Source organism: Polyodon spathula, chromosome 21 (assembly GCF_017654505.1).
Source record: "Polyodon spathula isolate WHYD16114869_AA chromosome 21, ASM1765450v1, whole genome shotgun sequence".
Taxonomy (NCBI): Eukaryota; Metazoa; Chordata; class Actinopteri; order Acipenseriformes; family Polyodontidae; genus Polyodon; species Polyodon spathula.
The window spans coordinates 28297826-28311306 of NC_054554.1; the positions used below are offsets into that span (position 1 = coordinate 28297826).

Consider the following 13481-nt stretch of genomic DNA (forward strand, 5'->3'; position numbering starts at 1 on the left):
TGTATCTGTGTTGTTTTCTATAACCAAAGTCATATTTTGATGTACTGGTTGAGTAAAACTGACCTCATTCTCTGCCAAGAAAGATGCCTCTATAATGGTGTGTGTCTTCAGGGGGCATTTTTTTTTATATGACATTAATATTCATTCTGTTGAACGTTATAGATATGTGGCTGTTTAATGTTTATTGGTTATCATTTGATTTTCGAATTGTGTCATGCTTCAGAAAAAAGGTGTGGAACAAGTAAGGTTTGTGGTCTGGAGCTCTGCAACAAGGCATACAAAATAAGGTTTTGTTAATGTTGCTTTTTCATGCTTCTTTTCCATTTGCTGTGGCTTTCTGCAATGAAAACATTTGGCCACCGGCTGGCACTGTTTTATACATTAAAATCCCAACTGAAGAAATGTCAGTTACAACTGTTGGCCACCAGATGGCCCTATATGCTCTGCAAAAATACATTTAGACGGATGTCCTGGCCATGCAATACTCATATTGCTCTGGTTGATAATTTAGGATCCAGTCACTGCTGCTTCTCTCTTCAGTTTTATGAAGCAGCCTGTGGAAATGAATCTTATTTCTTCATAGCTGTAAGATGGAACTTTTAGTCTTTTGCATCAGTTTCAGGTGGAGAGGATTTTGAAAGTGCAGGAATTGCCACAGGGTTCAAATGTCTCCAGCTACAATCAGCAGCTATAGTATTATTTACAAAAAGAGCCTTTCTGCTTTTCAAGTTAAACCAGTGCTTCTTTGTCGGACCAACAAGCAAGGAAAGGCGCGGTTCATAGTTAAAGAACAATTTGCATGTACCTGATGCTTGTCATGCATTTACCCAAATAACCTGATACTCAAGACGCACTGCACTATCTTACCATCCCTCTGAAGAGCACATTGACAAGTGGGAAGTTCCATTTCTTATGATAATAATAGCTGGGAATCTTTAGCTGTCAAGAGAGTTGTTTGTCTTGCTGTGACTGTATGTGTTGCATGCTCACAGCATATGAGAGAAGGCGTTCGCTGTCTGTTAAGTGTCTAAATGGAAATGAATGCTTACAGAAAGGAAGAGAAAAATATGAGCAATAAGTTGAATAATGAGTTCCTGTCCCTCCTCAGTGCTTCGTCACTGTGTTTATTTATTGTGTAAAATGTTGCTTCTTACAGCCCAGACATGGGGGTCACTGGACTGCTCCTCTGGGCCGAGGGCCAGGTATATGATACTATTTGAAAGGTACAGTCTTGTTAAAATGCCATTCTCATATTACAGTACCACCCTCCAAATAGTATAAGGGTACCCTGTTCAGTAACATGATTCTTCATAGTTGGGGTACATGAAGTAATTCCTCAGCAATAGGTTTGCAAACTATGCATTGTATTTGTGCAACCCACGATATGTATGTAGTGCCCACTATACTGCACTTCGATACTGTGTAAGTGCAAACTTACGTACAAACTTACTGTTTGTAAGTGCAAGAGGATCAGTCTTGCCCAAAATTACAACGTGAAAAAAAAAGAAATAAAAATGAAAAGTTCAAATTCACAATTTTGAAGAGAGCAGTGAAAATGGTATTAAAGTGTAGGATATGAAAACTTTAAAAAGACGACCCTGCTATTTGACTGGCTATTACTTATAGTCTCTTCTGCATGCAATCCACAAAATATAGATCGCGTTTTTAGCGTTTTAGTGAGGTGGAAATGTGAATATCAATATGCTGTATTTTGACCGTGAAATGGTGTTCCCGGTGGGTTTAAAATGGGCAATTTTAAATGTAATTCTGTGTGACAGCCTTTTTCAAACAACTACAACTCCCAGCATGCTCTAGGGCAGCTGCGTCTGCGTGTTTTCAGCTGTCATTCTGCCCAGAAAGGCGAAGCTGGTCCAGCATCTCCAGGCAGGGGAGAGGAAAAGGGACGCAGAAAATGCAATGAAATTATCTATTTCCCTTTATTCGCAATGTGTTTCCAATTATTATAATGAAGGACAGGGCTTCTCACTCTGAGGGTTTTATTTCCGCTTGCCGAAGAGTCATTGCTGTTTCTCATTGAGAAATGCCGTTTGTGGTTCGCTAAATGGTCTTAACGCTGAGAAAAAATATATAAACGATGAAGAAGCAATTTAATCGAATGCGACAGCTCGCCAACCAAACAGTGGGCAGGTAAGAACAAACAATAAAAAAAGTGTTATTTACACATTTTAAACATTCGTATAAACCTGCCTTAAATGTCAAGTTTTGCGGGATATGGTAGACAGGGGGTTGTGGTGCACATTTGTAATAGTAAATGCACACTTTACAAACAATTAAATATTCGTACAGTATTGGTAATTATAGTGTTGATATGTTGATATTTTTAAAGCCGCATTAACATTGGATGTAAATTGATATGCCCATGCAGCGCGTAACGTGAACATATGGGACGATATAGCGGTATTTAATACCCCGTGGTGTTTTTTGTTTTTGCTGCTGCTGGAGCAAGTCGAATGGTACACAGCTTGTTACCAGGTAGCAGTACAGTTCTAGGTCATGCATTGCACTGTTGCAGAGTCGTGATGCGTGCTCACAATATTGTGAAGACTTGTAGACGCTGGCAGTTCAGCCGATAGTGATCGTCAACATTTTGTCTTGACTTTACAAATGTCGTGTGCGCTTCACTTCTCGTTAAAGACCATAAACCATTTAGGTAAATACAAGCATAATCATGGTAAGTATTGTTTGCGGTGCTGCCTCTGTGACAAATTGCCCAGACGATTTCCTCCTAAAGACATGATTTGCATGACAACTGACATGCACCGCATTTCTAATAAACATTAGCGCAGCCGTATGTAAGTGATTCATTCACCTGTTACGTGACTGAAAAATGATTGTTCATGGCCGATTTGCACTACTCTGTTTTTTTCTGTTTTTGGGGGGTTTTTTTAGCCTAAATTTAGCAATAGCCGAATGCAATGCATCACAGCATCGTGTAACGCAAGCGGGAGGCAACCCCCCCCCCCCCCCCCCCCAGGTCATTTTTCTTTGTAATGGAAGCTGTTTTATTTAACCTCTGCCCTTTTGATAATGTATCCGATATGTTCTTTTCTTTACCCTTTGCATTCGGTGACCTCGGCCTTCCAGAAGCGTTACAATGCGCATTTCAGGTCGTGTTTGTGTGGGTTGTCTTGATGCTGGTAATCAGAGGAGCTCCTTGGCATGACCAGGGCGAATCCTGGCTGGCAAACATTAGACACACACACACACTTGCTACATTGCCTGTGTTACAGTTTTATAGGCACATAATGCACTGTATCAGTTTCCCAAGTGCTCGTTTGTTCAGTGTTTCCCATTATCTGTTGTAATGGAAGGGGATAGGCGTGTGGTTGCAGTATTGTAGATTTTGCTAATGCATACAAAACCAGAAAAATTACATTCCTTTGCAGGAGTATCAAATGGCATGTGAAGGAATACATTCGGTGATCTTCTCATTAGACACAGGCCACCTGTTTACACCTAGTAGATACAGTAGTTAATCTTAAGAGAAAAGAAAGCTAGCTCTTTTCAGTTGCAGCCCATGTGGGTTGTGACTGAAAGTGAATTCCATTAGACACATCATTTTGTTTTCAGAAGTGCCCTGGGAGGCGAGTGCAAGTTAAACGCCAGGCACTGACTGTTTCTGCCCAGCACCTCTTAATTGAATCTCTTAATTCCTTACAACATATAAAAGAATTGGCTAAACGAAAGCATTGTTTCTTTTGCTTCTTTTGTTTCGTTTGCTTTTTTGAAAAGTCTTGGCTCCTGCATCTCTAAACATTCCTGGGCCCCTTCTGTTTCTGCTGCGTATGTAAAATGTCCAGGGAATAAAGTGTTTAGCTGGTCTTGCTGCTGCACAGCACTGCTGCCCAATCACGTCACATCTGTAACATCCAAGGACTTTTCCATCAGCTAGCCTGAGACACAGTGAAAAACTGCAGGCATGTGACCTGAATGTAGATCTGACCTGAGCATAAACAAGGTGTTTGCATGACTTAATTAGATTGAATTACACTAAGCGTTGCTGTATTTTGTTTTTCATGGAGAGAACAGGCACTGAACTGTGTTACTGATTACTGACTTCTAAATATAATTGAAATCTGATTTCACTGCATATGGAAATATGTTAATATTAACAAAACCTTTTATTTATTACATTATATTACCTTACAAATTATTATCCACAGTGACTTACTATTGCAGTGTATTGCATCAGTACGTGTAGTACTTAATGGCCCTGAAGTTTTTCTGATTGTCGGGGAGGGCTTTTATGGCAGGGTTTTACCTTTCTGACTATTTTCTGTGTTCCGAGCAACAATCTAAAATGGCCAGGGAGGATAAGAACAGCCGTGAAACCCCAATACCAACAATGTGAACGATGTTATGCAAATGAGGTGGGTATCTAATTAACATACTCCCCATGCAAAAATCAAAAGGGTTGATGTGGTCGGATTGAGTATTTTCCGTCTAAAGTGGGTTCAAAGAGTCCTAAGGAGGTGGGAATATATTTCATACAGGCTCCATGCTAAAATAAATTCCAGTATGGAATCGTAGACGACAGCAAAAGTATACTGTACGGGGTGTATTGTCAATGGGCCACCTGTTTGGACCTTACAGAAGAGCTAGTGTTACGAGTGTATGGATAAAGCTATGATATTGCATTTATGTGACAAACTTTAAGAGGATTTAGGTCGCTCTTTGTCAGTGTCACTCACAGCTTTGTCATATGATATATGATATCCTATTATATAGTTATGTTATTAATTTTCATAAAGTGCCCCCGGGTTCATGAAACTATAATTGAATTAAAACATTATTATTATTATTATTATTATTATAATAATAATAATAATAATAATAATAATAATAATAATAATAATAATAATAATAATAGCAGAACATACATTTACAAAATTAGATTAATATGAGCTCTCTAACTTTACTTTTTTTTCTGTCCTGATGTACTTGCTTATTACGATGTTCAATTAAATGTATCTTCTGTTCTTTCTCCTCCTGAAACACATGCCTGTTTTGTTTTTCTCTGCCTTTTCTACCTTGCAACCCCACCTGGCCACTGATTGAAATCCTGAAATGACTGGCATCCTTAACTAAAAGAAGATATCAATAATATTACAATAACTGGGAACTGATTTTCAGTAGTGGTATAATCCAAGGGATCTAGGTGTCTTGGAACAGCACATTCAGCCTGCAAAGTATTGATTTCCACTGGGAGCCAGGGAGTGACATCCCAATTAAAAGGGCACCTTTTTGCTCTTACAGCAATATCTGATAAAAATTGCCAATGATTGACAGCTGCAGCTTTCCTGGTTCCTTCTTGCAGGGCTTTGTTTAAATTTCCTGACATTTTGTATTGTTCAAAGATATGATTTGTTCTGCATGCAGACCTTTTGTAGGCAGTGAAGCTGAAGCCGTTGAATCTGATTACTGAACATGCAGCATATTTGAGTGACGCAAATAGATACTGGTTGTGGGTAGAATGGAGGTTTACAAAATACATAAACCAAAACAATTGGCCAAAGCTGAAAAAAAAAAAATGTATACAGCACAATTACTAGGACGCAATTAAATCTAAATGCTGTCTAAACTTTAGTTACCATGCTCCAATTACTGTAAAAGCAAGGGGTTAATAATGTAAATTGATAGCCTTGGGTCCCAAAGCAAACTTCCTGTGCCAGAACATCCGTGTGTTCAGTATTTGCCTAACCTGTTTCACAGGGACTGTAACTGAACTGATGCGAATTTAGCAGGTGGGAATCACTTGCATTATGCTGCTGTAATTTCAATTATAATTACAATTACACTAACAAACAACTACCCACATTAACATATTGTTTTCTAAACAACCAAGCAATAATCACAGGTACAAATACAGAAGCATACTATCAAACTTTTTTTTTTTTTTTTTCAAACATATGGGGTCACCAAAAGTGGTTGAAAGTACAAGAATGATTGAATGACAAATAGATGCTGAACTGAACTGCAGTCGATCAATTATATGGTATAATTAAAATTACAGATACGCATGGTGTGCTTTCTTTTAATTGTGAATTGCACAATTCCAACTGGAATTGAACTCAGTTCTGCTGCCCGCTTTAACATTTTATAATTCAGAGCTGTTTTCTTTCCGCTTACAAATACAGTGAAGCAAACCGTTTTCACAGGCTAGCTTCGCTTAGCCGCGATGTTTCTCCTCTGCTGAGGTCACAGCGTAACACAGGGTGTGTCTGTTAAAAAGTTAAACTTGTACACAGACGGTAGCCACAGCCAACGCGTTTGTCTACTTTAATTTCTAAAAGTTTTCTCTTAGACGTGAGCAAACACGAAGATGTTTGGCATCAAACCTGCTTCATTATGACAGTTTGAAACAGCTGCAAAGGAGGAGAAAAGGGGAAAGGTGTGAATGAAACAAACCGCAATTCAAAATAGGTGTCTGAGTTGTTTCTACTCTGCCTTTAGGGCAGGGGTGTCAAACTCCTGTCCTCGAGGGCCACAGGGTCTTCTTGTTTTCATTTCAACTTAAGCTCTCAATTAACTTAACTGATCTAATTACTTGTTCAGTTGGACAAGTTTAATAGTTTTTTTTTCAAGGTCTGAAAGTTTATGATTTAAAAAAAATCCCCTTGATTCAAGGTACCCGACCTATATAACATTTTGAGGCCTGGAGAAAAGTGTTAAATTTATGCATTTAATCAAATAATTAGACCAACAGAGTAACTGAAAGCTCAGGTGGAACGAGAGCCATAAGACACTCGGCCCTCTAGGGAGTGAGTTTGACACCCCTGCTTTAGGGACTGAACGGAGTAAACACAGAGCTATCTCAGTATTGCTGCTCACTGTACTGTCGGTTCTGCATGTTTGCTGTTTCTAAAAGGATGCCACCTCGTTAGGAAAGGGAAACACTGTTTCCAGGAAGAAAACAAAAGAGGGAAGTGTTGTTTTCAGCCAGTTCAGCAAAAGGAAGAAAGAAAATGTGTTTGCTGGTAGGGGCTGTGCAACAAGGGGTGGGTGAACATTAAGAGTTTCAGTAGAACTGTAATAGAGTCCTTGAACTTTTCAAGCTTCTTTTCGATTGCTGTGGTTGAATGCATAAAACTGGTGAAACCCCTGGGGCTAAAATTGTAAGACTCCCTATTTATGAACACACATTCTCAGTTATTATTTATCGGAAATTTGTATTTCATAAAGAATGATTGTCTTGTAAACCTCACAGTCTGTGATTACTGGTCCTGTACATAATAATTATTGAACCTTCATTTCAAGATGACAAAAATGCTACAACTTTTAGGTTCGCATTAATAAAGGAACCATCCTGTATACCTTCACAAACAGGCTGCAAATAAGACCCTTTAAATCTACTCTAGCAATGAGTTTATTTCAGCAGGAAACACAGTAACCTCTGCCCTGCCAGTATTGTAAGTCACTGTCCAGTGAAACTCAATGAATACTTACCCATGGGGAGAGACCTCCAGGTCAGGAATGACTATTGAAATGTCATTTAGCCCAGGAGAATCCCAGTGGTATTGCTTTTATATGCATCATTCTATGTGTGTGTGTGCGTGTGCATCAATGACATGATTCAGGCCTTGTTTGAACGCTCTGATTTATATCCTACCTTCAACCCTGCGTGATACATGTTAGGGTCTATCTGTTACCCTTGACTGAGCTCTATATCAACCCTGGTTATCCCTGGACCATAATTTATCTTCCTGGTCAGTAAGAACACTTTGCAGTTTCCACTGACCGTTGATTGGGTTTCATTGCACTCCGAGACCAACTGTTTCTGTTTGCACTTGAATAGCAAGGGAAAACAAGTGCCTAGTGAAAAGGAAAGAGACTAACCCTGTCAGTTTGTAAAAGCAAGTCAAAGCATGGGCATCGCAGGGGACATTTCCCTGGCGAGATAATGGCATTTACCTCTAGGTATGCATCGCAAAAACACCTTCCTTCATAGCTGATGTGCAAAAATGGCACGAAATATAAATCTGCGATGCATCAGCGACTACTGTTTTAGCATTCCCAACCCCTGATAAAATGCATACCTTCTGTATAAAATGTAATTAAAAAAAAACTACATTCTTAATACACTACCCCATATTACACAGTAATTTTGCATTTACTTGTTGCACATACTAGGTTTATAAACGCAGTATGTATGCGTTTGAATGATTGAATTGCGGATCAGTTTTATAACAGCCCTTACGGTATTGAATATAGCTTCACTAATCAGGGAGTAATAATGTGAGTGAGGACAGCTCTGGGAAGCTACCCAGTTAATCTGTATTGCCAGTGGTCTCCGGGTTCATCCCATGCCTGTTAAATGTGCAGAATCAATTGCAAAATGACTGACTGTGCACTGACTTGCAACCATGCACTGACTGTGACTTTGAGAAAGCTGGTTCCAGTGTAAAGTCCTGGGGCTGGAATGGTGCTCCTCTTCACAGGCTTCTCTGCCTGAACCACACATGTATGTAGTGCAGTAACAGACATTGAGAAGGCAAGAAAGGATCCAGTTGGCAGGTGCTTGCTGCTGTTTCTTGCAGTTGGCCATGTTATTTCAGGTGTTTCAAATATTCTGCTCCCCTCACCATATGAGTCCAATGAAATGCTTATATAAATATAATGTATGAAATTGTAATAATAATAATAATAATAATGCATACATAATGAGTAAGTATGCATGAAAGGATATAAAGTGTTCGAAATTGTGTGCTTAATATAATATTATGCAGTGGTTTTATAAATAGTTTCAGTATCCTTGTCTGCCGGTCTTGTTTGGAATTTCTGACCGGATGTTTGGGTTTACTGTCTTAACCCTTCCAGAGCTGGGAGGTGGAGATTTCCAGCAGTCCAGCGCAGACATCCGCTGTGGTACACAGTAAATCATTGCGATTGGCTTGTAATGATATTAATCATTCAATCAGTCAAGACGAGGTTAGGTACACGTAACCTAAGAAAAATCAACAACTTATACTTTTGTGATTCGTTGTCTAACCTTTTTCCTTACGTGTGCCTGTTGCCCTTTAAAACCAGCAGTGGTTTGGTTTCATTGAGAGGAGATGTTGAGTGAGGAAAGAGAGCAGCTGTTATTAGCAGCTATCAAGACCTGAATCTTTGAGAGGGGTTTAAAGAAAGGCCAGTGCTGGCAGCCTGACAGTACCCCCTCTCTCCCGGAAGCCACAGGTGGGGGTGGGGTGGCAGAGGAAAGGAAGCACACTTAGTAGGCAAGCCTCTGCCCCTTCTGGAAGACTACATGAATGAGACACTCGGTAACCAAGGCAACAAGCCCAGGAGAGTGAGGTCATAAAGGTTACAGAGCAGCAGCAGGGGGAAAGGAAGACAGTAATTCTTCCAGGTGGGAAACCATTAGCTCTGCACGTTTGTAAAAATGCCATGCATGTTAATATTTGCTCTTTCATTTTCCATTCCTCCTCTGATAGCGACGTGCTGTGATTCGCGCTTGTGATGCACTCAGCAAATGTCTGTCCGTTATGGTCAGGCTAAGAACTGAAAGCGATATTCGCTCTGGAAAAATAAAAGTTGATCATTTGTGGCAGGGGTTTGGTTATTGTAAGTACTGAGGCGTGATGCTGTGATTTGTTGCTCTGCAAAGTATCCTGCTGCCCAAGTGCCTGCAGGAACACCGATGTATCACAGCTGTATGGATGCCACATCATATTCACGTTTGCAATATTCCAGCATCTTTTGTTCAGAACCACACATTTTGTTTTTACTGACGCAGACGACAACTATGAGCAGGCAAACAAGAAAAAAAAAGCCAGGGGCGACTAGAATCTGTGTTTGAGGGTAAAAGTCATGGTTTGGGTTATTGTTATTATGTCATTTTGTCTGGGGGAGAGAGAAGAAGAGAGGGGTGGGGGTGAGTATATAGATAAATGCATATTTCTGCTGTGGCATATTTATAAAGGAAGGTAACCAAGCATCTTTCGTAATTGCTGAAATGTTTGTGTAGGCATGTCAAGGGTACGTTCTCTAATGTAATTGCCCTGCTTTGCAGAGAGGAATCGGCATGAAACATATTAAGTGTGAAATGGAGGATACATGACGGGTCTGAGAGGGCAGTTCAGAAATATTCCATAAGTCTGGAAAGCTTGTGATGCCACTCATCTCGTGAGATTATTCCTGGGATGAGCCTGCATCGCTCCGTGAGGTTTACATTGAGAATCTATCCATTAACGGAGTCCAGTTACCACCCTAGTAACTCCTCTAGGTGAAAAGCAGGGGGTTCATTTTAATGAATGCAGACTGTGATCCACTTTTTTTTTTTAAATGAATAGATTTTTAAAATATTATTTACTGAATTAATGTACATTTTTTATTTATTTATTTATTTTTTAATTTATTGCCATATCTTATTTTGAACTCTATCTTGCATTCATTGAAATGACCAGGCGAATTGCAGTGTTCCAAATTTTGCCATATTGCTTTTCAGCTGCAGATCTAAGGAAAGCAGTTCTCCAAATTCAGCTGTTTAATTTGCTATTATACAGACTTTCTCAACTCTTCGGCTGTGTGCGCCAGTAGTCCGTGCTTGTCTGTTGATCATCATACATGTTGATGTGAATGTGGAATGGAATCTTGGATGAACTAGTTCTGATCTGGAGTGCCTTTACTCTGTCTTTCAATTGTATTTCGTACTGACTTCATTATTCTCTTTCCACCCATTTACAGCATTTAGTAATGCCAGTTGAATCAAGGAAATCAGGCTTCACTGCAAGCACCTCCCAACTCTGGAATGTGTTTGGTGATCCCTGAACTCCTGCATGCCTTGCTGTTCGATACGGAGCTGGCTGGAGTGGTTAATATACCTGGCTAACATGACCGACAGAAACCACACATGCTTGTGGTTTCAATGTCAGTGACGCATTTACCACAGAAACTGAAACTAAATCTTCTTCTAAAACCGACATATCAAAGGCAGGGTTGTTTTGGTGCTGCACAGTTTTTTTTTTTCTTTGTAACTGTAAATCACACGCAGTGACAGCCTTTCAGTTTCATGAGATTAGAACTGGATTTGTCTGTGAAGGAAGTTTGTATGCATGCGTCTGTCATGCTTATACTGTGCATTAACCACTTTCCAACCATGTTACCATGCCAGTTTTTTACTATGCCTTACTACGTTTTGCAATGCTTCTACCTCAGTATACCAGTAGACAGGTAGACTTTTGTAAGAGATCACCGCAGTGACCTTTGCAATAAAGGAGTCTTATAGAAATGAATTGCATTGCATTTGTTCTTCTGCATCTGTCTATCTATCTGCCGTCTTGTGTACTCCGTGTTGAATCAAATACAGCTATCACCCAAGTATATTGTAAAAGGCCCATGCAACCCCCCTAAAGGGTTGTTACACCACAATTTAAAGTTGATCCTAGGCTTTTCATACTTTCATTGTACTTCTTGTAATTTGCGGTTTAAGTGACTCCAATGTTGTGTATTGTTAGTGTCTGCAGTAATGGAGCTGAGAACAATAAGACTCTTAGATAACTGCAGGATTCCTGTTTAAATGCTTTCAAATGTTTACCACAAATATGCATGAGTTCCTTTGGTTATTTACATAAAGTACATTGTGGGATAGATTCTAAAAGCTATTTACTCTAAATTGTCATTTAATATTTTTTGAAAGGGTATGACCCAGGGATGTGGTTTCACACTACGTGGGATTGTGGCCCGGATAGCCAGAACCCGGGTCAGGACCCGGGTAGGAGTGCCAGTGTGAAAGGGGCTTTAGTTAAACATCAAGCTTGTTTTATTACTGCACGTGTCTACTGCCCTAATGATTTATTTGCAGATATTTGACATTCAATACAGATTTCAAGAAAAAAAAAAGAGATACATTGATTTTTGCCAATGTTTTATCTTCATTATGCACTCTTATCTCTCACTGTATTTCAGTGTGGCTCCGTCGTCACACAGTGAAAGCATCACTATGCCTGTAGCCTCAAGAAAGCTTAGGTTACCCGAGGAAAGTGTGGCTCCGGAAGCAGAAACAAGGACATTCGATATATGACTGAGAACAAAAGTGATGGGGAACACAAACAGTAGAGAGCCCTCAATATCTGCTGCTTTGTTTGGAGAGCAGGATCTGTTGAAAAATAAGCTCACTAGCACACCAAGGCAGGGTGTTAATTTTTAATGCCAAGCAAACATGAAGGCTTTGTTTTCATATGGAACGCTAATGTTACTGATGAGATGAGATGGAACACAGCAGATCATTACAGTAGCTGAGATGCCAACCCCCCCCCCCACTCCCAACCCATAACCCCCCCCCCCCCCCCCCCAAATACACACACACAGAATTAGAGGGAAATAATACCCCCAGAATGCTGTGTAGATTATCCCTTACTATTGCTACCAGCATACTACCCCTTTACAAATGTCCAAGTGATGCCATCATTGAACATGCAGAATTGTGACATTCTGTATGTATCTTTTTTTTTTAACAGTAGCAGAACATGATACTATACTATGCAGCCAGTGAGTAAATATAAAAAAATACTTCTTTTGCATGTCAGCTTTAGTCATATATAAGCTTAATTTTATATGAGGCTGTCATACCCATATGTACAGTTTAGTCTGCCAAATAAGTATTTGCTAAGCTGTAAGAATTGCATTTGGAGTGTCTGTCCTTTCAGAGCTGATAGAATATGCATAAAGCTATCCAACTAGCCTTTTAACAAAACAATGTGGTCTGGGGTTCCCTTGTGGCAGTTTCCAGTGCTGTTGTAAAGGGAAAAGATGAATTTCGAGAGCAAGGATTTTATTTTTGCTGTCATGTGATACAAAGCAATAGCCAGGAGGAATTGTGACTGAAGTGTGTGCGGATCCTTGAGGTTCTTTCAGAATCGCAGTCAGTCATGCGGAATGAGAATCGGAGTCTGAAAATACCAAAAACGTTCTTTCCTTTCTTGGCCCTTTGATGCATAGCTGCATCGGGTGTCAACTTCAGCACTTTTCAGGTCCGCTATACAGGAGGCCTGAATTATCCACAAGTGGTGATGCATATCTTTAGTGACGGAGATAGTGACCGAACCTGGGAAATATATAAATGGATGGATGGATGTCACTCTATCTTATATTAAGCTTTATCTTGAGCACAACTCATCCAATTGTGGAGAGACTGGGTATGAGATTTCTCAGGTTTAGAATTATGGTGACTTTTTTTCCCCCCTGGGCATCTGGAACTTGTAAGACTGAACTATTGAAACGGCCATGTTTTTTTTTTTTTTTTTTTTTTTTTTTTTTCTTTGGTTCGGTGACTTTACTGGGTGAGTTTTCCCTTTCCGCTTGGGAATAAAGAGCTGAACAGCTGTGTTGGCATGGAATGTCTGCTTCCATTATTAAACAATTTTAAGATATCTCTTCTCTCTTTCCAGGGCCTCCACTCTGGGCTCTGTACAGAGTCTGGGTGTTTCTTGCAGATATTTTGCCGCTCTTAACAAAGCTGC

The 13481-nt window shown here is 39.8% G+C and overlaps 1 protein-coding gene across 7 annotated transcripts in view; it reads left to right on the forward strand.

Moving 5' to 3' along the window:
• Positions 1 to 1859: 1859 nt before the first annotated feature.
• The window catches only part of LOC121296619 (rho GTPase-activating protein 44-like), a 51882-nt gene continuing 40260 nt past the window's right edge, over positions 1860 to 13481 (forward strand). For all 7 annotated transcript variants that reach the window (XM_041222349.1, XM_041222353.1, XM_041222354.1 and 4 more), the window contains exon 1: positions 1860 to 2148. In XM_041222349.1, the coding sequence (XP_041078283.1) occupies positions 2096 to 2148 (53 nt within the window). In that variant the 5' untranslated portion in view covers positions 1860 to 2095. The remainder of the gene's footprint in view (positions 2149 to 13481) is intronic.